The sequence below is a fragment of the Aphis gossypii genome, chromosome 2 (assembly GCF_020184175.1).
Source record: "Aphis gossypii isolate Hap1 chromosome 2, ASM2018417v2, whole genome shotgun sequence".
In the NCBI taxonomy this organism is placed as follows: Eukaryota; Metazoa; Arthropoda; class Insecta; order Hemiptera; family Aphididae; genus Aphis; species Aphis gossypii.
The window spans coordinates 75,820,925-75,848,610 of record NC_065531.1 but is presented as its reverse complement, the minus strand read 5'-3'; the positions used below and the strand labels follow the sequence as shown (position 1 = coordinate 75,848,610).

Here is a 27,686-nt window from a genome sequence, read left to right as displayed (position 1 = left end):
AAGAGAAACATTGTACCTACATAACAATATTATAAAGGAACTTTTGTTTTTCATTGTAAATGATATTATGTATGATATAGGTGGTTTGTATTATAGTTTACGGAGTTTAGTGATTTTTCGTATTCCACGGAAAAAAAAATTATTATAATCGCCGACAATTATTATACACTTCACACTCACAGTGGGGAGGTTATCCGCGGTCAGGTCATACGAGTTATCGCCCATATTCCTTATAGAAAGGTCATTACATCCACCTTAAATTGTATTAATTTTTTTTTTTTTTTTCATATATATTATGGAACCATACTCTATGAGTGGAACGATTATATTATTATACATCCGCGGCCGGTCCCTATATACGCGTGTAATTATTTACGATGTATTTGTATGCGATATAGCATTCGTATTCATCGCGCGCCACACCACTTCCCCCACCCACTTTCTCACGACCAGCAACACAATATCTAAAACCTCCTACTCCATAATAAACACACGTCGTGTTTCCTACGACAGTAAGAGTGTAAGACTGTTCGTGGTCGACTCTCGCAGTCTCGCATTGACACAGTGTGCACTGTGCAGGGATCAGTGAAGGTTCACGTTCGAAATTTTGAGGTGCTGAGAGAGACCGTTCGACTAGGTACCATTCCATGGTTTTGATCTTGGAATTAGATTCGAATACTTATTCGTTGACTTGACTACCGCCCACATAAGCGGTATGTATAAAATATTATTATAAATATTGTGTTTGTGACGGTTATTCGATGTAATAATATTGTTATTATAATATTTTACAATAGTGTTGTATCGCACGTCAATCGCGGTGTAGTCGAGCATAGTTTCACGTCATATTAATTATTAATTGCTCGAGACCAATATCAATAATTTCGTCTCATTAGCTGATCAACGGAAGATAACAACCCATCAGACGAACTAGGTAAGATAAAAAATAAGTGTTGATATAATATTACTATTTGTAGACAATACTTCAATATCCAATACAATATTATTACGCAATATATAATTTTAATTCGTTAGCCTCTTTTCCGTGTTTTGTTTAGTTAAGTAGGTTTTTGGTTATGACACTTAGGAATTTGGGTAGTTTATGCGTCAATACGGTTCCGAACAAAATTTCACAAAATAAATATGTACTAGCTGATAAATAAATAGCCAATGAGACAAAAAAAAAATTAAAAAGGTTTTCCTAAAAAGAACGTATAAAAGAGGCCAACGAATTCAAATTATTTTTTAAAAATTAAAATTTGACTGTAACAAGTATGTTTATTTTTCACCTGATTATTGGTCTAAAATCTAAATACACAACAAATCCAATCGCCTATAGGCTATAGAACTCACTTAACTAAATATAAAAAAATATTTTACTTTTCCCAAATACCCAAGTATGGGTATAGCATTAATTGTACATTTGCACATTAAATAAATAAATAATTGCTTTAAAAAATAGTAACATTTCGTATATTTTATTTTAGTACGAATTTGTTCATTTTTTGGGTATAATTGAGAATTCCGTTCATACAAAGTAACATTTTAGATTTAGCCTTTAAGGATATTATTAACACGATTTTAATAAAGATATATTGATGGTACGTATTTCACGAAATATCTGTAATTTGTTTTATTTCGATGTTATGCAGGCACGGCACTAGAATTTTTTTCCAGGGGAGGCAGAGTGGGGCAAATATTTTTTTTACGTGGGCTAAAATTTTTCAACAAATACTGGGGTTATTTTAATGAAATATAAATATTTTCGTATCATATAACATAATATAGCTATTATCTATATAGTACATACGTTTTATATTGTATGCTCTAAGAGTCTAAACAGATAATATATACAAACTTTTGAATAGTTAAAAATGTTTTAAGAATAATGTCAAATATTTTTTTTTGTACCTTATGTAATAAAATGTCTAATCACAGACCTTCAACAACTATATTCATAATGATGACATGATACACAAAAATGATAAGTTCTTTATGACTTTAATATTACATACCTTTGTGAATGAATAATTATGTTTCTTTTACTTACCTACATTTCATAAATATAAATTAAAGTAGTTGTGTTTAGTAATGAACAATTTGTTTCAATCATCTTTAATGCAATGATTTGGGATACGTTTATTTGTTCATTTTCATCTAGTAATTAGTACTCAATAAAGGTAATAAAAAATAAATAAAAGATTTTTTCTTATTTTACAAATTTCAAAACACATTTTATTGAAATTGTAGTAAATTTTTTCCTTATTAGACAAATAATAAATTTAATTTATTCCTCAATTTGTTTAGTTGTGACAAACATATTATATAAGCTAAATATTGATATTTTACACAATATCTATCGTACATATTTTTTAGTGGGGGGGCTGGCGATGGGGCTGATCTGTTTTCTGGGAGGGCTAGAGCCCCACCTTGCCCCCCCCTCTTGGCGCCGTGCCTGATGTTATGTGTAGCAATTAGTTTTGAGTACTTGAATTGGCTAGATTTTACATAGTAAATAATAATTTTATAGTTATATTATCTTATACACTTAGTTAAATTTGCGGCAATGCGGCATACTAACATTGTTTTGTGTTTGTCTATTTGTTTAGCACGAACAATTTTGAGAATACAGGCAATTAAATTTTAAAAAATTGATATTATAATTTTCGATGTAGAATGTACTAATACATTTTGTAATTCTTATGTTATTTTGTAAATAATAATAGTGAACAAATTACCGAACAATCTAAAATTCGAAAATTTAGAGAGGTACGCCCTATATATATATACGTAATTAAATTTCTCCAAAAAAAGGTTTCTATTGTTCGAAAATAGTAATAACTAATAGTGAATAATTTAGTTGTATTTTTGTGAGCGCAAATGAGTTGTAGGCTTGTAGCTAAAAATCCATTTACAGTTTACATACTTGCATCTTCAATAAGTAAAATTGAACATTTAACGTGCAATGTAATAATATAATTTAGCTTTACTATATTTTCAATTTAAGATAGTAGTAGGAACCTCTCTTATTCCATTCCCCCTTTGAAAATTTTAAAAAGTCTTGTGTCCCTTTCTATAAATTGAAAATAAATGAATACCTATACAGTATACATAATGTATAACTAATAAATTAAATAAATATAAATTTTACTTCGTGGTGACAGTATTGGCGCCTCTCTAGCAATGTACCTACCTATAGACGCCTCCAAGTTGGGAAACACTGATTTAAGATCTCTATTAATTTTAAATAAGTACTTATGTAAAAATATACTTGCTGTTTAGTATTATAGGTATATATGTACACAACATTTATAATCATGGGCGTAGATAGGACATATTTTCGAAGGGGGTTTTGGTCTAGATACACATTAAGTTTAATTCACAATATTTATTTTAAAATTGTTTTATCCTTAATTTCGAGGGTGTTTGAACACCAAAATCCTCCCCTTACCTACACCCATGTTTATAATAAGAAAAATGATCCTAATAAAGTTATGTTTATTACACGGAAATAAATATGAACGATACCTACCTATGTTAGACTAGTTAAGAGTGAAGCATTGAAGTGCTATTTCAAAGGAGTATGTGGATTTCATTAATTTAGACACTAATTTATTTGAATATATTTATTTATCTATTAATTTAGTTGAAATTTGAACACAAGTCAATCCTCAAAATACAACACTCTTCTTACTACCTATCTTCTTTCTTCCCTATTTAGTAATTTAGATCGATGTATTATTATAGTTTAGATGTTGTCAATTAAGTATACCGATGTAGTGATGTATCGAGTATACTTTATTGTCCATAGATATTATATACCTAGTTTATAAATAAAGATAATATGCTAAATTATTTATATTAAAATTGTTGTCCTAGGCTGCTAGGCAGGAGATATTACTGCAACGTGCTTTGATACTACGTATTAAATATAATACATAAATTCCATACCGTAGACAACAACAGCCAAACATTAGGGGTGTAACAAATATTCTTGTAATGAGCAGGTGATGATCAAGTACGGCATCATCGTACGTACACTGACCAGCAGGGACCTACCGGTACCGCGCCACCGCGGGAGTCTCTGGATGATATATAAGGGGGGAGGGGTCCAGAATAGGCACATTTTAGACGTGATTTACCAGAGTTAGAGCAAGCACCTTCACGTCACTCAGTTTAATATTTATGTCTCCTGGACTTAGAATATTTTTCACAATAAAAAGCACTTAGAAATATTTCATCGGCGCTTAAATTATTTCAACATCTACATCTTTACGGTTGCTCATACATGGCACGCTACATTACTGAGGTATAGTAAGCATTGCTAGTGTAGGTATTATAGTTAAATTATTTTTCTTCTCATCTCGTCACTGTAAATACATAGACTATACCTACCTAATATTCCATTTTTTTTAATAAATGTAGACTTGCTTACAAGTTGTAGTAGATAATGTATTGTTTTCTTCACGACACCCGCAATTTACACGTCATCTCACGATGGCTCCTCGATATACCGACTCTCCCCACCAAAGTAAAACCGCGTGAAACTCCTATATGATAACATTCATCATGATAAGTGATAATTATTAATTACATTCTTCCTCAGTTGCTCCTGTAGTCCTGATGGACCTGATGGCTGATGTGTTTAACATAGATAATAAAGATTTTATTATCTATGGTGCTTAGTTAGTCTCCCGACGACCAACTCTTAGGCTCAACGCCCGTTACAAGTTTTAACATTTCGCGTATCGTGTTGCGTCTTAAAGTTGTATTCGTGTATAAATGTTATAACATCTATTATCAATTGACCAAGTTTTTACCAACAATTTAATATCTGCCTTGTAACTTGTAAGTTGTTAGTTTCAAACATGTTGATTAAATCATATTAATTATTAATATATATTATCACTTAGGTATATACCTACTTAATTCATTTTGTTTTCATGACGTATATTTCTCACAAAGTTTGCATCGGATATTCAGTTATTTATTTTTTCTGTGAGTAAGCCAATGGTTGTAAATTTATCAGATAGTCCCTACGAATAATGTTTTTAAATTACAATAAAATAATGAAACTCATTTAAATATGTAGGTACTATTAATTTTTTTAAATTAAATTTACTTTTTAATATTAACTTTAAATGTCTATATTATAATAATTATGTTTATAGATTTTAATTCCAATATGAGTTACTTATGAGGAATATTGTTTTCAATTTTGATATTTTATACAGATATAAGAACAACTTATATGAGATTTTGTATTAAATTTTAAGAATTTTGACCCAGTGAATAATTATTTATCATTATCAACATTAAAAAAAAAAAAATTAAAAAATTTCTAATGCCTATTTAAAGCTCAAAAAGATTGTATAGCGTGCCACGTATGAGCAACAGTAAAGATGTATAGTATATGAAGTAGATTAGTTAAAAAAAATAAAGACTGATGAGATATTTCTAAATGTTTTATTTCTACGAAAATATTCTATGCTCAAATAATTAAATTAATTAAACTCTGAAAAATATTCTAAGTCTAAAAGGTACAATTATTATTGAACTGGGTGACGTGAAGGTGCTCGCTCTAACTCTGGTGGATCACGTCTAAACTGTGCCTAATCTGGACCCCCCTTATATATCGTCCAGAGACTCCTGCGGTACCGGCAGGTCCCTGCTGGTCAGTGCACGTACATCCGCTCTTCCCACGCATTTGCGTCAATCATATATCGATGATTTCCTGTTGAATCATAAGCGTATGTGCGATGATGCTGTATGTGACCATGAACGATACCGCTATATAATATAATTTAATATAATATAATATTATCGATGCGGCCAGCGTTTCTAAGAAAAGCTGCGCCGCTGTTATTGATGATCGTAAGCCTACAAAGTCTTAGGTTTATGACAACTGTTATTAAATTTAATTAAGTTTTTTGATTAGTTTTTACCTTTCACTTTTATGCCTAAAATTACTGATCATATGTACTGTAACAAACCCGTCCATGAGTTCTAAGAAATACTTTCCATTTGGATTTGGTCATTATTATCTACGTTTTGGTACCTATATGTATATTATATTTGATGTATGAGACATCAGAGCACGTTGCAAGAGTTACGATATTTAAAAAACTATGCTATGTATTATAGGAAGTAATACCTAATATACTAAAAATGTTTCCTTTTGACCCCTTGGACTAACAATTAGATCAAATTTTCTACTAGAAAGGTTAGGTTGAAATTTAAAGCTTTTAACTGGCTCAAACAGTGATGAGATACACAGAAATAAAGTCACACATTATTGTAAAATCAATAAATTCATCAGAACGTTCAGAATCTTAAAATGCACAGTACTTTTCAAAATAAATGATAAATAAAATATGGAACTACTGGTATTTTTAACGCAAAACCAGTTTCAGTATATATCAATTTAGGGTTTTTTTAAAATGAAATTCAAAAATTGATATGGAATTATGATCAAATACCTATTTGTGTAACATTTTCTACTTGATTGAATTTTTAGATTATTTTGGTTCTTTGTGTTATTTAAAATTTGAGATTTATTTTTTATTTTTTAACTAAATTCCTAATAATACACTGTTCCCGTTCAAAAATTTTATTTTTATGCAACTATTTATAATTTAATTTAAATTCAATACATTGTTTATAACACCATACCTACTATTACATTCATTATTTATTTCATTACCAACTCATTGATACTCAAGTACACCAACCTTAAAACCTACAATACTGCAGAGATGTATTTTGTTATGATGATATCTTATAATTATGAATACCTGTTGATATTAATATCCAAATTAACCTGAAACAGTTTAGGGGTGCTAAGCACACCCAACTACTCAAGCCCCCCTCAAAATTGTGCCCATGATTATGCGTGGGCTAATTAGAAATATTATTGTATTTATGGTAATTTTATTTTAAATTATAGTGTTATACCTAATTCATAACTGTGATTTCAGTTCATCATTAAGACATAAAGTTATTTTTAAAATGACACGTAAATGTATTCAAAAGCTGTTGGTAACTCTAAAAATATATTCTTACTAAACTATCTGAAAGCAGGATTGTATTAAATATGTAGGTATATTAGTGATTTATTTAGAATAAATTGTGATGTATTGACTTTTAATTTTTGTGATGAATGATGACACATCAGTTATTACTGATGATACGAATAAAAATATTGTATAAAATAATAAATAGGTAGGTATTAGGTATATCTATTCATGTATTAAGAGTCATCAAAACATGGTTTGAAATTAATTTTTTAAAACTTAAGTAAAATTGGCTGTGGAATTTATATTGATATAAGTTAATTTGTTAACTTTATCACTAGTAAATTATTATTTAAATGATTAGAAATTGTTTTTACTTAAATCATATTACTAATATTTTGTAATAATTGTATGATAATTTAAAAATCATTGTCAAATTAGTTTATAATAATATGAGTACTGAGTAGGTATGTTAGTATGTATTAATAACCCTTGTCTCCATAAAAAGCGGTGTTTTGGAAACAATTTTATAATAATTTAATAAAAATAAATACAATTCAATTCAATAATCAGTCAGAACTCCCAGGTTTTGGAACATCTTTAAATGTTTTGGGGTTGAATAAATAAATAATTATTTAGTATACAATGTTTAAATAATATAATTATAATTATTCAAGGTAGGTATCTAAATATAATATTAAGACAAGAGTCTTTCACTTGATTTGTTACATAATTTATTAAATTTTTATTTTATGAAAATTGTTTTTGTATTTTGTTTATAAATAGTTTAAAAGATTATCTATGGATAATCCATGGCGCGCCAGAGGTCGGGCTCGTGGGCCAAGACCTCCTCCTCCTCGTCAACCACAACAGTTTCGAGGACCTCAAACATTACCTCCCCGATTTGGAAATATGCCACCTCTAGTTGCTCCACAACAACAATTTCGAGGACCTCAACCACTTCCGCCACAAATTAAAAATTTACCACCTCAAGTTGTTTCACAACAAGAAATTAGACCATCAGAAGTAAGAAATACATTTTAAAATTCAAAATAACTTCTATTATACCTAAATAACTAACAAATATTAATTATATTATTTCATTAAGGTTGAAGCGGTTGGACAAATAACGAATAGAAACAATAACTTGGCAACAGGTACAGTTTACTTTAATAATATATATGTTTCTAGTTTTTAATAAATTATAAAATATTTAATAAAGTCAACATTTGGTTACCAAGTTGGGGGTAGAACATTTTCAATCTCCATCCAGGCTTTTTTATTTCCATGATAACCTTATGTTAATGATAATTAATTGTTTATAGAATTTTCCAGCTTACCAATCAAAAGTGATCTTATTATTTTTCTGTACACATATTCTAAATAGAGTGTAACACTATTTTTACCCCAATTTTTACTATATTTTAGGCCTGAACTTAAATTATTTTTTATAAATAAATGTTTTTAAAGGTATAAATTTAAAAATAAATCAATTTTATTTATACTAAAAATATCATTTGGTGAATAATTTCTATGAGATTATTAAAATAGTTATTCACATTAAATTTTTGGGTATACTACAAACAGCACGACATTTAAATATTTAAAATATCAAAAACATTTAAATATATAATTTTTCAAGTTTACAAGATTATTTTAATAATGGAGTGTATTGTATTTATTAAATAGTTTTAAATATTTCATGACAATTTTTCAAAATACCTATATTGAATAATATTATGATGTATCTCTATAGTCAGAACTAGAGATCTTAATTATGCTGGGTCACTTTTCCTGATCAATTCAGGCATGTACTTATACATTGTCTTGAGGAAGTAAAAATTCTTGAAATAGGTAACTCTATACTTATATACATAATTTTTCTTTAAACTCATTCGTGTTTTTGAGTTAAGTACCCTGTGATTTTTTATTCAAAAATAAAAGTAATAATATATACATATGAGTGCTTATAATTCAATATTTTTTCTCAAAATATAAATAAAACACTATAATATTATTTGTGCGTTTTATTAAAATTATTAAAAACAAATAAAATGTTCAACAGAATTTTAGTTACCTCTAATTATAATTTCAGCTAAAATTTTAAATTATAATTTATTATTGTTTTACTAAAAAATAAATTATAATATCTATCTTGAACATTCTTACTTATTTTCAAATATACTTTTTGGTATAATATGGGATAGGTATTATTATTTATTATTACATATTACTATTATTTCCATTTAATTTATGATATGTACTGTATTTCTTATGTTACAATTGTCCAGGGCCGAATTAATCTGGGAAGCTAACGAGTAAAACTCGGTGGGCCGCTTAAAATCAGTTTTAAGTGTTTGGTTGTATTTTTTTTTTTTTTTTTTTTTGATAAATTAGTATACACATTGGTGGAAAATATAATTGATTTGAATTATTTAAACCATACAGTAGCTGTAGCTGTAGTTTAATGTTAGAAATTCTTAAACTCGGTACTCGGTAGACCAATATCTAGCCAATACGGCACTGCAATTGTCTAATGCATTTACTAGCATTAAAACAGGTAATAATTTAATTTTAATGAATATACTTGACCAAAATATCATGTATTATCCCACTGTAAAAATATATTTTGTCCAATATTAAAAGAGACATTTGTAACTTATAAATTTAATCGAATACTTTGAATTTGTATTCCCCATGCGCAGTAACAGTTTTCCATGATTTATTGGATAGAATATATGTTATTTAATTATGTCTGTAAATTAGTAACCCATTACCCATGTACCAATGTATTGTTTTTTTTTACTTTAGGACATGCATCAATGCCAATTGGTAGAGGTGCAGTTCGTGGTCGTCAACCTATAGAAAATGGGTATTTTAGGTTAGAGAGACCAGTATCTTCAAAATCTGATAATGGAAAACAAGGTATAGTTTAAAACAGTATATAGTATTTAAGAAATTTTCTATGTTATAAGTTAAAAACATCAATACTTGTTTTTTAATTATATAAAAAATTAGATGCTAAATTATTAAATCAATAGTAATACATAAAGCAATGTATTCATCATTACTTTTACTTTCAGGTAACAGATTAATACATTGTATAGTTATACTTTTACTGTTGGATAACTTAAATCTAGACTTTTTTAGATATTTTTTTTTTATCTTTTATTAGTTGTTACATATTAAAACTTTTTTTTTAATGTATTTAGCATGAATTTATTATTGCTTTTAAGATAGTTTGATAAATTCTTTACACTCACTACTCAGTACTATACATAGCTATTAATTTTAATATTAAAAATAATAAACAAAATTTTGAGAAAAAAATATTAAAATGCATAAGAACGTTTTTAAAATATAAATTTAATCTTGTTTTGTTTTTATTATATTTTTCTATAGGAAAAGGAGGTCAATCTATTGAGTTAATATCAAATTATTTTCCAATAACTACTTATACTGATTGGAGTTTATATCAGTATAGAGTTGATTTTAAACCAGAACAAGATAGAATAAATATTAAAAGAGGGCTATTGAGCGCGCATAAAGAATTTTTAGGAGCATATATTTTTGACGGAACAATGATGTTTAGCAGAAAAAAATTGGAATCTGATGTAAGTTTCTTATAATACAATTTTTATTAATTTATAAATTAATAAAAATTAAAACAATTTTTTTTTAATTTTAGACAATTGAGCTGACATCAAAACGAAATACAGATGACCAAATAATAATAATTACTTTAAAATTAACTTCAGTCATTGAAAAGGGTGATTATGCTTCTATCCAAGTTTTTAATATATTGTTACGTAAATGCCTTGCTAATTTGGAATTGACACAAGTTGGAAGAAATTACTATGACTCAGTAGCAAAAGTAAACATTTATTTAAATATTATATTTGGAATTACTAATATTTAGCTACACTATTTTTATGTCATGCCAAATACCTAAAATAATAATAAATTGTGGTTATTAATCCATATTAAATTAATGTTATTTAAAAAAACTATATATTGTGCCTATATAAGTTAGGTGGTATTATAGGTATCTAATCTAAAATAGTAATGTTATTTCACACATTTTTAAATGATGAACTACTAATTTTTCATTATATATTGGAATGGAAGCAAAATATTTCTCTAAAAATGTTGGCATGTACAAATTTAATACTGAAAATGGGTTTTTTTTATTTAAATACTAATTATAAAAATTAAATTGAGCTGGATAAAATGAATCTTTTATGAAGATTTAAATAGTTACCGTAAATGTTAACTAAATTAATTATTATTATATTATATCTACTTACTATGTATGATCTAATTGAAAACCAGTGTTTTGATTTATGTGCATGATAATAATTATAATATTCAATTAATATTAATTATTGCTATCTTGTCTTACAACGCTCGTTGAAAGCGCTATTATAAAATTTAGATTTTTTTAAAATGTGGTACTAATACTTCTCATTATAAATAAATATTAATATTTTTTTAATCATAAAAGTGTATAATGTATTTAAATAACATTGGTATAGTCATTTAGACGTTTAGTGCATGCACATATTTTTACTATCTCTACTACACCTACGTCTACTGCTGTTCTGTTGTCGTTGTCATAAGCATGAATTTTCTAATTTCTATTAATTCTTAAATTTGTTGAAGAAATATTTTCTTATACTCAATATGTGTACTATGTATAATATATAATAATTATAATATATTATAATTTAAACTATAAAAAAATATGTGGTGCTTATTTTTTCTTCTTAAATAAATTAAATAATTATTATTTTGACAAAAAACAATATTAGTTATTTAAATTTATTATACAAAAAAAAAAAATAAAATAATAATCATCATATTTGCAAAATAATAAAATTATATACAATCAGTTTTTAAATAAATTTCAAGTATACTAAAAAAATGTATTGAAACATCTGAAACTTTTCAGTACTATAATGTAAGTTCATGACATTAAATTTAAAATTTGTATGTCTTGGATTTCTTAAGAAAAATTTCTGATGTATTTTTATAAAGTTAAAAACCTTAAAATAAACAAGAAAATAGAAAATGATAACATTTTATTTTATTTTTATCAAAATCCTTTTAATTTACATTGTATTTATTTGTTGTTTATTTTAGATTGGTATTCCTAATCATAGACTTCAACTTTGGCCAGGTTATGAGACTACAATTGGAATGTTTGATTGTGGTCTATTATTGAGGGCTGAAATTTCAACTAAAGTTATGAGAGAAGACACTGTTCTAGATTTTTTAATAGAATGTTCAAATAATAGAAACAGTAACCCTAATTGGATGGTTAGTAATTGTTATTATTTCATATCGATATCTATAATAGTTATCAATTTATTATAAACTTATTTAGTTTGTTTTAAGTCAGTCACACGTTAAGAATTAATTTAATTAAATATTTTATCTTAGTTTTTCTCAATACTGTGAACATCATACTTATGTATATACCTACATAAAATGGATAAAATATGTATTATTTTTATTGTTATTATTTTTCAATGAATCACTGTAGAAATATCTGTAGATGTAGATAGTCTATTGGCTAGAATTTTATTATAAATAATAATAATCTTCTGCGCGTGGACGTGGTATCATTCTGTGTTTATATTACCGATCATTGATTAAGTAGGGGAAACAGTTAGGAGCCACCAACAAAAACTGAGGGTGCCACTGGGTCGTTTTTAAATGTAAATAGATACAATAGAGAGCAGATAATAGTCATAAGTAATATTTTTTTATTAAGAATAAGAGATAATAGAATAAAATATTTTTTTTTAGATGGCTTTTAAAATGGGTGTTATAGGAAGTATAGTTTTAACTCGATATAATAACCAGACTTATCGAATCGATGATGTTGATGAAGAGTCATGTACTAATTCAACATTTCTAAAAAAAGATGGATCGAGTATATCATATATAGACTATTATAAAAATGTATGTAATTTATTATTTTATATATCATAATTATAGCTTATAGTAAATTCAATTAATTGTTGTTTTTATATTTAATCTGTTAACTAAGCTTTAAGTATTTTTTAATTTTTAGAGATATGGAATAAATATTAGCAATCAAAAACAACCAATGCTCATATCAAAAAAAAAAAAATCTTTCAGAATTGAAGGCGAGGAAACAGAGCTAGTGTACTTAGTTCCCGAATTATGTAGTATGACTGGATTAACAATTAGGATGAGGTAATCAGATTTACTTAATACATTACATAAAACAATAGTGAATCATGTATTTTATAATAAAATAATGGTTGTTTACAAAAATGTAATGTGTAAAAAATGTTATAAATTTCTTTATACTACAACAGAAGAACAACTTCAGCTTAGTTTTTTATTTTATTAACAATTTTTAATTTTTTTATAGAGTGATGAATGTATTGGTTTAACAATGGTGTAGTAAAGCTAAAATAGGAAATTTGCATAATATATAATATATATTTTCTGTTTTTAATCATAAATTTATATATATCTAATTAATTATTTGTGCATATCATTTATTGCCTGAATAAATATATACCATGCATGTATTCTAGTTTACTACTTGCTCATGTATATGTAAGTATCTATACACATAATATGTAAGTACATATTATATATGTGAGGATTTAGATTTATGTTAAATTTATTTACCTTAATTCAACTGTAGGCTTATCATTTATTAACTGAATCAAAGAGTGAGAATTAGGTTTAATATTTTTTAAAAACACAATGTACTATAATGAATTTACATTACATTACTCGTTGCATATGACCATAGCCGCTGGGAGAATACTATTGCAGAGATTTGGCCGATGGGTACAAACTGAATGGATAGCATAGTTTATTCACATTAAAGACATAACACTTTTCAGTCACAAATTATAATATCGGCATTTGTGTGATTATATAGTATATATACAATTTTAAATACCTATACTCTTTTTAGCTATTGACTTAAAGGGGGGGCATCATTACTTATGGTATATATCTTTTTATAAAATCTATACTCTTTAAAGTACAAAGAAGTAGATAAAGTAAAAATAAGTATGAATAGAAAAATTTACCTCAATTTTCAACTTCAAGTTTGGTTTTTGATAGAAAATTGGATTTAGTAAGAAAAAATTTAGGGTAGAAAGCAAATTTTCATATATTTTGCTTTTTTAATAATTTAAAAATAATTAGTCATAGATTTTAAATTCTCACCAAAGATTCATATGTTACTTACTATACATGATATAATTATCAAAATAGTAAACTGATACAATTTTTAATTTTTACACTTTAGTCTTGAAGGTTTAATATAGGATTTCTCATAAATTTATTTACTAGAATTAAAAAAAAAAATTATACTGCAAATTAAAAAGCTTTATTATATTTTTTATGGGCAATTAAAGCTCAAATTTTAACAATAAAAAATATTTGAATATATTGCAATGCCTTTTCTAGTACTTATTTTTTATATTATCTGCCTGTCTATTACATAAATGTTTTATTTACTATATATTCTATTCTTGTTTTAAATTTAATTATCATGTATATTATTATATATTTTTAATTATTGAGCTGAATTGTTGAGTGATTTGATAAGAAAAAAAGATATTTAAATGCTATTATAACATTTATCCTCAAAAAATGTATTTTGTTTTTTACAAATATTAACTGTAAAAACATGAAATATTTCATTGTGACTTAATCATTTTTCTTAACATAATACAATTTTTAAAATATTCAAACAAATTGTATGATATTTATAGGTATTTTTTCTGTGAATGTTGATAAAAATGTTTATGCTCCATTAAAAAATATAAAAATGTAATACTACCTATATTATACTTATTAATACTTATTAAGTTCTAACATGATGATTTAATATTTATTTTTATTTTTATGATTACAGTGAAAATAAAACTCTCATGCGGGATTTAGCACAGTATACAAGAGTGGATCCAACAGGAAGAATTGTCAAGTATAATAATTTTATTAAACGAGTTCATACTACCCCCGAGGTGAATATTATTATGGAAATATTTATGAGCATAAATAGATTTCCTTTAATTTTTAATAAGATTTTTTATTAAAGTCTGCAGATACATTAGCTCAATGGAATTTAACATTGAGTAATAAACTCATTACAGTTAATGCTCGTGTATTGTCAGAAGAAAATCTTAGTGGTGCTGATAGTCACAAATATCCATCTGGCAAAAACGCTAATTGGACATCAAACTTACGTAATACAGCCATGTTTAGAAGGGCTATAATCCTATTTTGGGTTTTAGTAACTCCGCGTCAGCATAGTTCTGATGTTGGAAAATTTATTGATACTCTGCTTATGGTAGCAAATGGCTTGGGTTTTACATTACCAAGACCGAGAATGTTAGTATTGGTTATTATAATAACTAATCCAATTTATCATTTTACTCAAAAACAAAATATGGTATGTTTGACTTTTTTTTTTCTAGAGTTGAATTACCGAATTCAAATATGAGAACATATTCAGTTGAATTGGATAACATAGTTAATACATTAAACCCACCATTTATTTTATGTGTCACAGCATCAGCTCGTAATGATCTATATAGTATGATTAAAAGAAAGCTATGTGTTAGTAGAGCAGGTAACCAATTTATGAAATTGAAACTATAGATTTTATAATGGAATCTAAGCTAAATAATTGAATATGGGTTTGGTTTCAGGTTCTGATACTTGAATAATTGAGTTAGATTCGATTTCAGGTCTTGTCATCTATGGGCATAACTTGGCAAATTTTTATGGGAGGGAGCAAACCTTATTTTATGTTGAGATACTTTTATACTTAAAGATACTTAGAGACTAAATATACCTGATAAATACATTTTACAAAATATCAAGAGGGGCAGTTGCTCCATATTGCCCCCCCTCTAGTTTACGCCTATGTTGTCATCTGTGTATTTTGTTATTAATGGTTCCATTGTGAGTCTTCTCACACTTAACTGCATTTAAGTACTACTGACTAGTTTCAAGGACGGATCTAGAATTCTTTTATGGGGGGTGCTAATGTGCTACAATTACTATTAAAATTTATCATCGTTCACCAAACAGGTTAAATTGGAATATTTTTACTTTACTTGTCAATAGTCATGGTGCCAAAATTTGATATTTAATATTTAAAAATAATACAAATCACAATATTAGAAAAAAATTTTATTTCTTCATTTCAGATTAAATCATTTACTTACTTTAAAACATAATAGCTTAGGTTAACCATGACATAATAGTTGTTGACTACAAAAATTGAACATTTTGGTAGTCAGTATTTAATGTTTATAAACATTGGTAGATGGATTCATTTTTTTTAACTCAATCTTAATCTTACAGTTCTTTCTCAATATCTTATAAATTATTATTTATTTATTTTCATTTTATAACAGAACAAGCTATGGCTCAAAGTACAGAATATTATTTTTACATAAAATATATTATTATTTTTTAGTTGTTAAGACTTCAACAAGGGTTATAAGCTTATCTTTAGCGTATATATTATATACATAAGTTTGTAGATAAAATAAAAGGAAAAGGGCTTGCAATGCTTACAGTTTTTGTGATTATTTAAAATATTTTACTTAATTCAAATCTGTTGAAAAATATATAAGTTGCTTTAAAGTGAAAATCATTCAGTGCTAGTTGAAGTTGAAGTAATGTTGCGTCAATGAAGATCCTTCATGTTTTAGCGTAGTTTGAGCATTCGGTCATTATATGGTTTACTATCCTTGTATGTGTCCCCTATTGAAGCCAACTTTATGGTTATGAAGAAGGAGTGTTAGATGGATGTGTTCCATTCTAGTTAAAGCGATAAAGTTTATTTCTTCTTTTAAATTGAGAGAGAATTTTCATTTTTGGATGAATGATCTATAAACATAAAATTCCTTAATTTATTTAAGAGAGATATTTTATTCCAATAGTTTTGGTGATGATAGTATTTTGAGTTTCTGGAATTGTAGTTATATTAATTTTCTTGGATTAATGAGATGTCATACCTTTGTTTGCAATTAGGTCAGCTTTTACATTTCCAGGTATTCCGATATAAGATGGGACTCTTAATTGCTATTTGTTTTTTTTAATTAAAAATAGTTCTTTTGTGTATTGCACAATTTTGTTTTTAAATATCAGTTGGTAGTTAATTTTATTTTAAGGCTCTTAGGGAATCACTTATGATAATTGAGAGATCTAATATTAAACTTACATATTAGTTTGTACAAAAAATATTTATAACATTAATAATTTGTATTTTTGTGCATAAAATATAGATTAAAATTATATTAAAATATTTTCTTTAATAATCAGAAGATTTTTCTTAGATACATGTTAATAAAGTTCTCAGATCAAATAATTAAATACATCACTACTGAAATTGATTTTCTATATCCGTTGATATTGAATATTTTAATTCTGGAGTTTTAGAATGCCGGTAGATATTCAATAATAATTATATTTTAGATTTAGCCATTTAGGTATAGAGTTTTATCACAAATTGTTGGTTAATTCAGGTTTAGAATCTTGGTTATTAATACATAAAAATTTAAATTCAATATATAATATTATGTTTAATTCTAATATCATAATGAATAATAATGATGCTGCTGTTTAAACTCGAATATTTTAAATATCTTGAAATATTATTTTTAGTCCCATCTCAAGTTGTGTTGTTGAGAAATATACAAAACAACGATAAGTCAGTTTGTACTAAAATTGCTATACAAATTAATTGTAAAGTAGGAGGAGCGCCATGGAAAGTTTCTATCCCTGAATTGGTACTTTTAATAATAAGCTGTAAATTTGATATTGTATGAATAATTATTTTGTCAATTTTCAGGGTATGATGATAGTTGGGTTTGACGTCTTTCACGATAAGCAAAATAAAAATAAATCTTATGGTGCATTCATAGCCACAATGGAAGACAGTCACACTAAATATTTCAGCTGTGTTGAAAAACATGAAAGTGGACAAGAAATCTCAACCTATTTTTCAACGAGTATATCTAGTATGTATATTGTATTTAATTATATTATTTAGGTTTTAAAATTTATGCTGTCGGTAGTATAAATTAGTTACCATATGTACTTATAATTTTAGTTATTTATCTTTTAAAATAATGAATACTTCATATCTGTTATGAAGGTGCCATAACATCTGGTACATGGTTTCTTTATTTGAGTTTATTGATATACACTTGATATTCCATTTTAGTTGTTTGTCTAATAATAGTGAATTTCTATTTTTATTATTATATAATATTTAATATATTATCTATTATATATTTATAAATAAATATATATTTTTGAGAATTCTTCATTAACCATCCTTTTTGGTTATTAATTTGTGAATTTGAATCTATGATTCATTTTTAGTAGTTATACTGCAGTATTGACTTATCCATCACCACTTGAAGAGAAATAATATCTTCACTTATTACCCACTTAAGCTAAAATTATGGTTATTAGTTAGTCTACAAAATTTTTTTAATACAGATCAACATGAATAAGAAATTTATGATTTTCAACATAATTATTAGGAATAAGAACTTATAAAGAATGACAAAATGTTGTTTTATCTATGGTAGACCTTAAATTGTTTTCAACATCTTTAATGTCTAAAATGATCATTTGGCTATACATGATGAAATATAATCTTAATAAGTTTACTCGACATATCTCAAATTGACTGATTTAATTTCAAAAAGATACATTGTATCATATGTAAATATCTTGGATATGGATATTATCTATTGTTAATTTTGTTTTTAATATCAACTTTAATTTATTTTTATCAAAATTAGCCCTATAACATATAATTATTAAAATATTATCTGTTTCTACATTGTTTATTTATACTGTCTGAATAGAAAATATTTAATATTTTGATAGATGTGCTATGAGCTCCTAAACACCTGTATAATCAATATTTATGTATAAAAAAATGTATGGCACTTTTGTTAATTAAATCAAATTTGAAAACTAATATGAGAAAATATATTACACAATTGACATTAACTTCCCCAGTCATTATAATTTTTAAGTGAATTATGCTTCTTTTAAAAATATTAAAATTCACATGTTACAGTAGTAAGGACTTATTTTTTTAAAAAAAACTTATTATTTGATCTATAATAAGTTATTACTGACCAATTTATAATTTAATAAACAATAAAATATTAAAATATATAATATATATTTATTATTTGAATATTATGTATATATATTTTTTTTTAGAGGCTTTGATTAAATATAGAGAGAAAAATCATAAACTTCCTAATACCATTGTCATATACAGAGATGGCGTGGGAGATGGACAACTAACATATGTCCATAAAACTGAAGTAGAAATGGTAAAGGTTGGTATCTGTATTTATAATTAAGTTGCCATGTATGTTGTATATTACTTGTATATAGGGCTGAGATTTTAATTCCCTAAAAAATCTCAAAAAATGCCCTTAAAAAAATGTAAAAACGACTTAAAAAACTCAAAACATGCAATATAAAAATGCATTTATATTTTTTATGGCTTAATTTAATTGTATAATACATTTTTTGTTATTGTACGTTGTTTTTTGTTTTCTTTTGTTGTATTTTTGTTTTCTTAATCATTCATTATAAAATAATTATTAAAAAAAAAGTGTTTAACATTTTAACTTGTTTTTGCTAGTACATATTAGCAAATAGGTATATTACGCCATTACGGCGATAATTTAAGCGGAAAGTACTAGCTATGATTAAATTGTTTGTATAATTTATAAATTGGACTGTTGAGCGTCGGCAGTTTACCGAAAATATCTTGTTAATCGCAACAATTTTCGTTCATTTTACAAACAAATTGTGAAAAATGCTCTAAAAACTAAGAAAATATCCTAAAATTTTTAAAAAATGTATTAAAGGTTAATTTTGACAAAAATACAAAAAAATACAAAATAAAAATTACTTTAAATTAATCAGCATCGCCCTAAACACATTTTATCCTTACGGAGCAACGTTTTGAAACACTAGAAAAAAAGATGCATTTGCATTAAAAATTAAAATCCCAGCCCTACTTGTATTCAATGGTTATAGAATAAAACATTTCTATAATCAATGCTTGTAACTAAATTTAATATAAATGTTTTTCTTTATAGAAAACTTGTAGAGAGTTTTACGGAGAGAAAAAAGTTGGTTTGGCTTTTATTATAGTTAAAAAACGTATCAGTACAAGATTTTTTTGTAAAACTACAGTTGGAAAAAACGAAAATTATCAAAATCCACCAGCTGGAACAGTTATTGATAATAGTGTCACTGACCCAACTATGTGAGTACATAATTTATATACATATATAATTATTTTATTATAAATTGTGAAATTTAATGTTGACAATGTTATTTTAAAATTCAGGAGCGGATTCAGAGGGTGGGCTGGGTGGGCCCGGGCCCACCCAAAATGTTCAAAAACAATCACTTTAATTTTGAATATTGGCATTTAAGTTGTTATTTTAGAATTTTTTTTATAAGTTTTAAAATTTATTTTATCGAATTTATTATACATACTATATTAAGTAATTGTGCATGGAGAGTAATAAAACAATATTATATTCTACATTCAATCATAATTTTTCTGTATTATCTTTTGTGGTTAAATTTAAGGGCCCACCCAAAAAAAATTTACTGGATCCGCGCCTGTTTTAAATTGTACTTGTCCTGATTAAAATCAATTTAAAAAAGGTCGTTTAAAGATCATACTGTAATGAATGGTTTAAATTGAATTCAATAATATATTAATGTACACGAAAAATAATTCTAAGCAGAAAAGATCTGTCAGCTTAGAAAATTGTTTATTATATTAATATTAATTGCTTTTAGCATGAAATACTATGTAGGTACGTTATATTCATTTTTGCTAAAAATATTGAATTTGCAATCCTAAAATTATTGATTACAATCGATGTTGGTGTACAAATTTTATTATTACAAAACAATGAATAATAAAATATAGGTTACCTATCTGTTAGAGCAAAAATGAATATTTATAAAAATTTTTTGATAATTTAAAAATAACATTTTAATAAAACACTTAAATGCATTATAGGTATGATTTCTATTTGGTGCCTCAGCATGTAACAAGGGGTACAGTTACGCCAACCCACTATAATGTAATTTTGGATACTCTCAATGAAACTGCTTCACAACCAATTACACCCGCAATTATACAAAAACTTACTTATAAATTAACTCACATGTACTACAATTGGTCGGTAAGTATTTATCACGAATACATTGATAAACATAAACTCTTATGTGAATATTTCATATATTTAATGATTTTTTTTTTTTTTAGGGTACGGTAAGAGTTCCTTCTGTATGTCAACTGGCACACAAATTAGCATTTTTGGCTGGACAGTCACTTCAAAGTAATCCAAATCCCGGTTTGGAAGATTATCTGCACTTTTTATAAGTTTTTTCACTGGCCACTAGATATAGACTTAAATCTAACACATTTTAAACTTGTTATATATATTTTTTTCACTTTTTGGATGAGGTTTATATTATTGTTAAATTTGAGTAGACTTAAAATTTTAAATCATAGTACAAAGCAGTTCTTAATTAATGTTCTGCAACAAAATTTATTATTGTGCCTTTATTGTAGTGACTATTTTAATAGATTTTCACTTGTTACTTATTAGGTACATTTTTTAAATACCTAATAAAATATTACTTAATATTATTATTTAAACCAATAAATAATTTTATATTATACATGTATATTTTTTTTATGTTCAGTCTGTAATAACACTTTAAACCTGATACCATTAAAATACTCGGAACGTGTACTTGGCTACTGACATGATATGTTAGAAGACAAGTATTAGGTACATCCTTGAATTGACATAAAATATTATATTAATATGTGGAGTGAAATCAGAGATATACACCAGACTTTGCCAGTGACATTTGTCAAGGGAGTGCATAATGCAAACCGATTTATTTATTTGAAAATGTATGATTTAACTATTTTAACATAATATAAATACTTAAAAATATTATGTTAAAATCATACCATACTCATAGAAATGATGGTTAATTATTTAGTATTATATATTTTAAGTAAACTAGAATTAGTTTTTAATTAGATAAAAATAAGTTTATAGTTACATTTTTAATATTCTTGATAAAAAACTATTTACAGGTATATTATATTTTTAGATTCAGAGTGGAGTGATCAACATATTGATTTTTTTAGTGTTTGTATTTATGAGAAGTAGTCAAAAAAATAACTTTCAAATTTAAGAGTACTTTGGTATAATAAAGTGCATCTAATTTGTACTTTGGAAAGATCAACATTCAATATTCAAAATTCTTGGAATGTTTTTATTAACCAAAAAAAAAAAAAAAAGATGTACAATAAGACCTAACCTTAGGTACATATAAATTGGGTATTTGAATCACTATTATGGATGTGCTAAATTTGTATTTATTGATATATTTCATAATGGTTATTGACATAGCTATTAAAACATTAATACATTAATATTATATTAATACAAATATTATTATTTATTTGTAATTCATCTACTACAACTATGTAGCACGAGATGAATAATTATTAATATTTTTTCTTCTTTAAAACACAACTATGCATATTGATGTAAGAATTTCATTTAGAGAAAATAGTAACTTCACACGGGGAAAGCCAGGTAATTCAGCTAGTTAACTTATATAACTCAAAATGTAATAACATATTTTTATAAATACTGTGAGACAGTAAAAATAAGTACATAGTAGAATTCATAATATAATAAACATAAAAGTTTTAGTCTCCACTAACAAGGTTTTTGACATAAAATTTAATAAATAACATTGTTAAAAACGTAATATTGTTCAAATTTGACCATTAAAAACATAAAAAAATAGATTTTTTTTATGGAATCTTATATTAAATTTTCAAAAATGTTAACTGATACAAAAATTAAAAATTCCAATAGTCTATGAATAGAATGAAAATTTTAAGTATTTACAGTTAGATATTCAATTTTAAATATCTACAAAATAATAAAATGTGTTCAAGGAGAAATAGTTATTTTATGGGTTAAATTTAATCAATTTATTTGAAAACTGGTTTAGCTTAAAAATTTGTTGTTGTTTTTTTTTTTTTTATTATTAATTTTTACTTGTTTTTCCTATTTACAAAAAACACAATGCTGGGAATTTTTAATTTTAACCTCTCAGAAGTACAAATCAGATCTAATTCGCAATTCAAAATCACCCTTAAAGTTGAAAATCACAAATTTTTTATTTGGAATATGAAAAACTATATGAAATCAAGAACAAAATCTTCAAGCTGGACATCCCTAAAACACTAATAAATAGGTACTAAAAATATTTGATCACAATTCTAAGGTTATTACAGATATTAATTTTTGAATTTCATTAAAAAAAAACTAAATTCTTATAGTTATAGATAAAAACTAGTTTTATATTTTAAGTTCCGGTAATACTGCACTGTAATTTTTTTTATTATGAATTTTAAGATTCTGACGAATGTTCTGGTTTTACAATAATTATTTAAGCAAATTTAAATACTGTAACATACATTATTGTTTTGTATAAATTAAAAAGTATTTAATCATTACATGTATGCCGGAACAATTAGGTTGCAAGTACTGCAGAAGATTATTGGTGGCTGTTTAAGAGAAATAACTGCCTTAAACTGCATAAATCATAATACTTAGTGCTTGTATACCACTAAAATCACATTAAGCAAGTACATAGTATCTACTGGAATACCTATCTATAAATAGTAAATATGATAAACATTATACATTATTTAATAAATAGGAAAGTAAATGAGAAAACTCAAATTTAAAAGGTCACCAAAAAAAAAAAAAAAAATGTATAATTCGTCAGTCCTTTTAGAATTAATACAATGATTTGTCAGTAATAATCTTTGGTACAAAACTTATTCTCAAGAAAACACGAAAAAAAATAAAACCAAAATCATTACATATTTTGTTTTAAGTTGAATACACCCAAATCAATATTGAAAAATAAATAAAAAATAAACAATTCAACAACATAACTCTAACAGAATGTAAAAAAAAAAAAAATAATAATAATAATAATAATAAATAAATAATAAAAATCATTGTTTAACACACTAAAATAATAATTTTATGAACTACCAGTTTGTTAATTTAAACATACTCCTTAAGAAATATAAACTGAAAACTTTAAAAGGAACATTTAGCAGCTAACTTAATAATCATAATGCGCTTAAAATCTACAAACTATCATAAAAAAAAATAAATAAAAAAACAGATTCATCAAAGAGAAAAAATACATCTGTGTTAAAAACCTAAAAGTTTTGATAAATTTGCATAAACCACCAAGTTTAAAATAATATTAAATTTGTTAATTATTATTTTACATTAAAAAATATATATGTATGTATAACTATGTAAGAACACATTAAAGTTAATAATACTTGATAATGATTGAAATTAGTAATTTAATTAAGTTTATTTTGCGTAAAAACGCATTTACATAAATAATGCAACAACCTATCCAATGTCGTCAACTTAAGTTGAAAAAACTGTATTTGAACCAATTTTAGACAATATATATTTGTTTTTAGATACACACTATCTAAATTAAAATATATAATATAATGAGAGGACAGGACAGATCAGGATAACTTTTAACAAGATGAGCTCTTGAGTTCACCAAGCTCGGCAAGCAGTCTATGGTTGATATTGGGAGTTGGACTATTGGTTTTTCCATTGGTCATTTGATACCGTTCTTTGAGCTGGCTCAAAGCATTCAATAATCGATTGTTAGCTGCATCCAATGCGGCAATCTGGTGTTCTTGAGCCTCAATCACACGTTGTTTGTGAGTCAGGGTGTCGGACATTTTGCGTTGCTCACGTCTCAGTTCATCTTCCACAGACATTAACCTAAAAAGTAATGGTTTATTTAAAGTTGTCATTGAACGCACACACAATTTTACTAACCTTGCTATTATATTTTTCATATTATCAGGTTCATTATCAATAATTTCTGGTGAATCAGGTTCAGATTCCAATTGTTGTTCGGCCTGTTCCAACTTTAATTTAAGTATTTGCACATTGGTTTGAAGACGTTCAATTTCTTTCTGGTACTAAATTTAGATTGTTCACAAATAAGTAAAATATAATTAAATAAATACAATAATTAACTTACGCTTATTTGATCAATAGAGCGATTGGTTTTCAATTTATTGGCAATATTTTGATTTCTCGTGTCTTCGTCCTCGGAAGAATCTTCAGACATTCCACGGCTGGAATCAATAGACACACGCCTTCTTAAAGGCATTTCAGCAGGGCATATTTTTTTATCTAAAAAATTTTTTTTTTAAATTTTTTTAATCAAATAAAACATGAACATTAATGAACATGACATACCACCAGATGTACATTTAGGATTAGGACTGACTCCATTGACTTTGTTTGGAGACCATTTCCAAGCTAAGGACCGGGCCATACCACCACCATTGCACTGTGGATTAGTCCTTGGAGCTCGATGGGGTGGTAGGAATCTTGGTGCCACTTGAGCTATTTTGTCATTAACAGGAGTATTCTCATCTTCAGAGGAGCTGCATGATCGTGGACGCTGTTTTCTTTGGTGATGATGATGGTGATGGTGGTGGTGATGATGTTGATAGACGGGATTGACGAATGCCAGAGGAGGCAGAGCAGCATTGCCATTAGCTATTGGCGGTTTACTATTGTTATTGGTCAAATCAACAGGACTTGAGCTCTGACTATATGCCGCAAAACTCTGATAACCTGAAGATGCTACATTTGATAATGTGGAAATTGACATTTGACTTCCCTTTTGCTGTTGGTCAATTTCAATATCAGAATTGTGTCCGTTATTATGATTGATGTGATGATGAGGAGTAAATCCATTGTAAGTAGAAACTGGTTCATCAAACTTTAGCTTAGGGCAAAGTTGTAGGTTGGGCGAACCAGGATTTGACGAAAAGAATGCATTGCGGGGTAGAGTCGATGCACGTGCTGTATTGGTCATAGGACGTTTTTCACACAACAGTGTTGAACTTCCAACCAAATTATTTGTGCTGTTCAAAGATGACCCTTGTGTTGACCCATACAAACGTTGAGCACCATCTTTCAATGTCGGGTCATTATATCTAAAATTAAATACAAATAGGATATAAATATTGTTTGATTACAAATTATATTTGTCGTGTAGCTCCATATCCTACATACCTAAAAATGTTCTGATGTTGTACAGGCTGATAAATATTATTCTGATCATTAGATGGTTGATTTTCAATGTAATTTTTTAATGGTGTTCTAACTCCAGGAGGCTGAGCAAGTGCTAATTGTATTCTTTCTAGTATCATGTGCAACTTTTCTACTTCCTGAAGACGTACTGGAGATATTTTTTCCACACACTCCATTAACAATGTATGAAGTATGCTCAATTGCTTGGCAAGGTCAATGTGTCCATCAAACTCAGTCGAGTGGTCTTGTGGAGTTGAATAACCATTCGGTACAGGACTCTGAAAATTTAATTAGATTATTTATACAAAATAAAAACATGAAGGCATATATTATATTTAATCGAATTGTCAATAATTAGCTCATGATTGAGATTTAAATTGAGACTAACAGATATAATCTTTAAGAAAGACTTCATTGAAGCTGCTTCGCGTTCCAGAAAGTCATTCATAAACTCCATGAAATTTTCTTTTCCTTGGAATCGCGTAAAGTTAGCCAAGGTTTGAAGAGTTTTTGCCACCAAAGTCAAATTCCGTGCTGCCTTTTCATTAGGATATTCTGCGAAATAAATAAAAAAAACCATTAAAACACATTTTGTTTATTATTAGTGTATATAAATTCAAATTTACCATGTGTAATGTTAAACAAGCTAGGAGACAAAATGGCTGGACATAAAAATCTTAAGAAAATACATGCTGAAATTAAATTGTCACTAATATCGTGGCGTCCAGAACTGTTCATACGTTCACGGAACCTTGTAAAACACTCTCGAAGTTCACTAAAACAAAATAAAAATTTATAATAAAATTGTACATGTAATAATAAATGTATAATATAATTGCTTACAATGGAAATGATGTATGAGAAGAGAGTATACGATTCCAAGTGGTTTCAACGGCATTTCTTAAATTAGCTTGCTGTTTGGCCAAGTTTGAAGCACTACCCGCTTTGAGAGGATCCACTTCGCAATCGAAACCGGTTTGCATGACATTTGACACAAGTTCACTCAGAGTTTCATGTAAATACTTTTCGCCAGTCAACTTCAAGTACGCTTCCATTGCCTTAGTAGCTAGCGAATTGCCTCTGAATGTCAGTCGATCATCTTCGACCTTTTCAATATCCATCATTACAATGTCAGACAAGAACTCTTTAGCTAAATTTTCCTTTTGCATGACATGCACCAAAGCCGTAGCTATGTCTTCTTTGGCCTTTACGCCGACTACAGGTTCCAAGATTTCACAAATGGTCTTGTAGTCTGTTCTTAAATACTACAATAATAAAGTACAAAATAGAGTATTATATATGTGATAATAGTTATATTATATTATAGGTCCGACAGTTGTTTGGTACCTAACTAAAAATTGTTAAAATCTTT

The 27,686-nt window shown here is 26.6% G+C and overlaps 2 protein-coding genes across 8 annotated transcripts in view; one reads left to right on the top strand and one right to left on the bottom strand.

Moving 5' to 3' along the window:
• LOC114132684 (piwi-like protein Siwi) lies at window positions 1–21,788 on the top strand. Of its 3 annotated transcripts, none has more exons than XM_050200970.1 (19): window positions 1–713; window positions 798–934; window positions 7,800–8,039; window positions 8,122–8,170; window positions 9,825–9,938; window positions 10,416–10,627; window positions 10,702–10,887; window positions 12,156–12,332; window positions 12,825–12,980; window positions 13,093–13,238; window positions 14,932–15,040; window positions 15,115–15,407; window positions 15,494–15,648; window positions 17,697–17,821; window positions 17,884–18,052; window positions 19,281–19,402; window positions 20,177–20,346; window positions 21,121–21,286; window positions 21,370–21,788. In XM_050200970.1, exons 3-19 carry the CDS (start codon window positions 7,815–7,817, stop codon window positions 21,484–21,486), a joined length of 2,691 nt encoding a protein of 896 aa, XP_050056927.1. In that variant the 5' UTR covers window positions 1–713; window positions 798–934; window positions 7,800–7,814; the 3' UTR covers window positions 21,487–21,788. The 3 variants fall into 3 exon arrangements, with proteins under 3 accessions (XP_050056927.1, XP_050056928.1, XP_027854008.2); XM_050200971.1 differs by lacking the exons at window positions 1–713; window positions 798–934 and adding exons at window positions 4,679–4,848; window positions 4,914–4,998; XM_027998207.2 differs by lacking the exons at window positions 1–713; window positions 798–934 and adding an exon at window positions 4,679–4,848.
• The window catches only part of LOC114132683 (ras GTPase-activating protein raskol-like), a 136,964-nt gene continuing 130,913 nt past the window's right edge, over window positions 21,636–27,686 (bottom strand). For all 5 annotated transcript variants that reach the window (XM_050200918.1, XM_050200915.1, XM_050200916.1 and 2 more), the window contains 8 exons: window positions 27,158–27,579; window positions 26,941–27,089; window positions 26,703–26,869; window positions 26,297–26,592; window positions 25,469–26,217; window positions 25,248–25,402; window positions 25,040–25,185; window positions 21,636–24,982 (listed from right to left, as the gene is read on the bottom strand). In XM_050200918.1, coding sequence (XP_050056875.1) covers window positions 24,727–24,982; window positions 25,040–25,185; window positions 25,248–25,402; window positions 25,469–26,217; window positions 26,297–26,592; window positions 26,703–26,869; window positions 26,941–27,089; window positions 27,158–27,579 — 2,340 coding nt within the window. In that variant the 3' untranslated portion in view covers window positions 21,636–24,726. The remainder of the gene's footprint in view (window positions 24,983–25,039; window positions 25,186–25,247; window positions 25,403–25,468; window positions 26,218–26,296; window positions 26,593–26,702; window positions 26,870–26,940; window positions 27,090–27,157; window positions 27,580–27,686) is intronic.

What these genes read in the sequence shown, in the direction of transcription:
- LOC114132684 (XM_050200970.1), top strand. Translation starts at nt 7,815, where the DNA reads ATGGATAATCCATGGCGCGCCAGAGGTCGGGCTCGTGGGCCAAGACCT. An exon ending in GGATTAACAATTAGGATGAG is followed by an intron (nt 13,239 to 14,931) that starts GTAATCAGATTT and finishes TTATGATTACAG; the next exon opens with TGAAAATAAAACTCTCATGC. An exon ending in GAGTTCATACTACCCCCGAG is followed by an intron (nt 15,041 to 15,114) that starts GTGAATATTATT and finishes TTTTTATTAAAG; the next exon opens with TCTGCAGATACATTAGCTCA.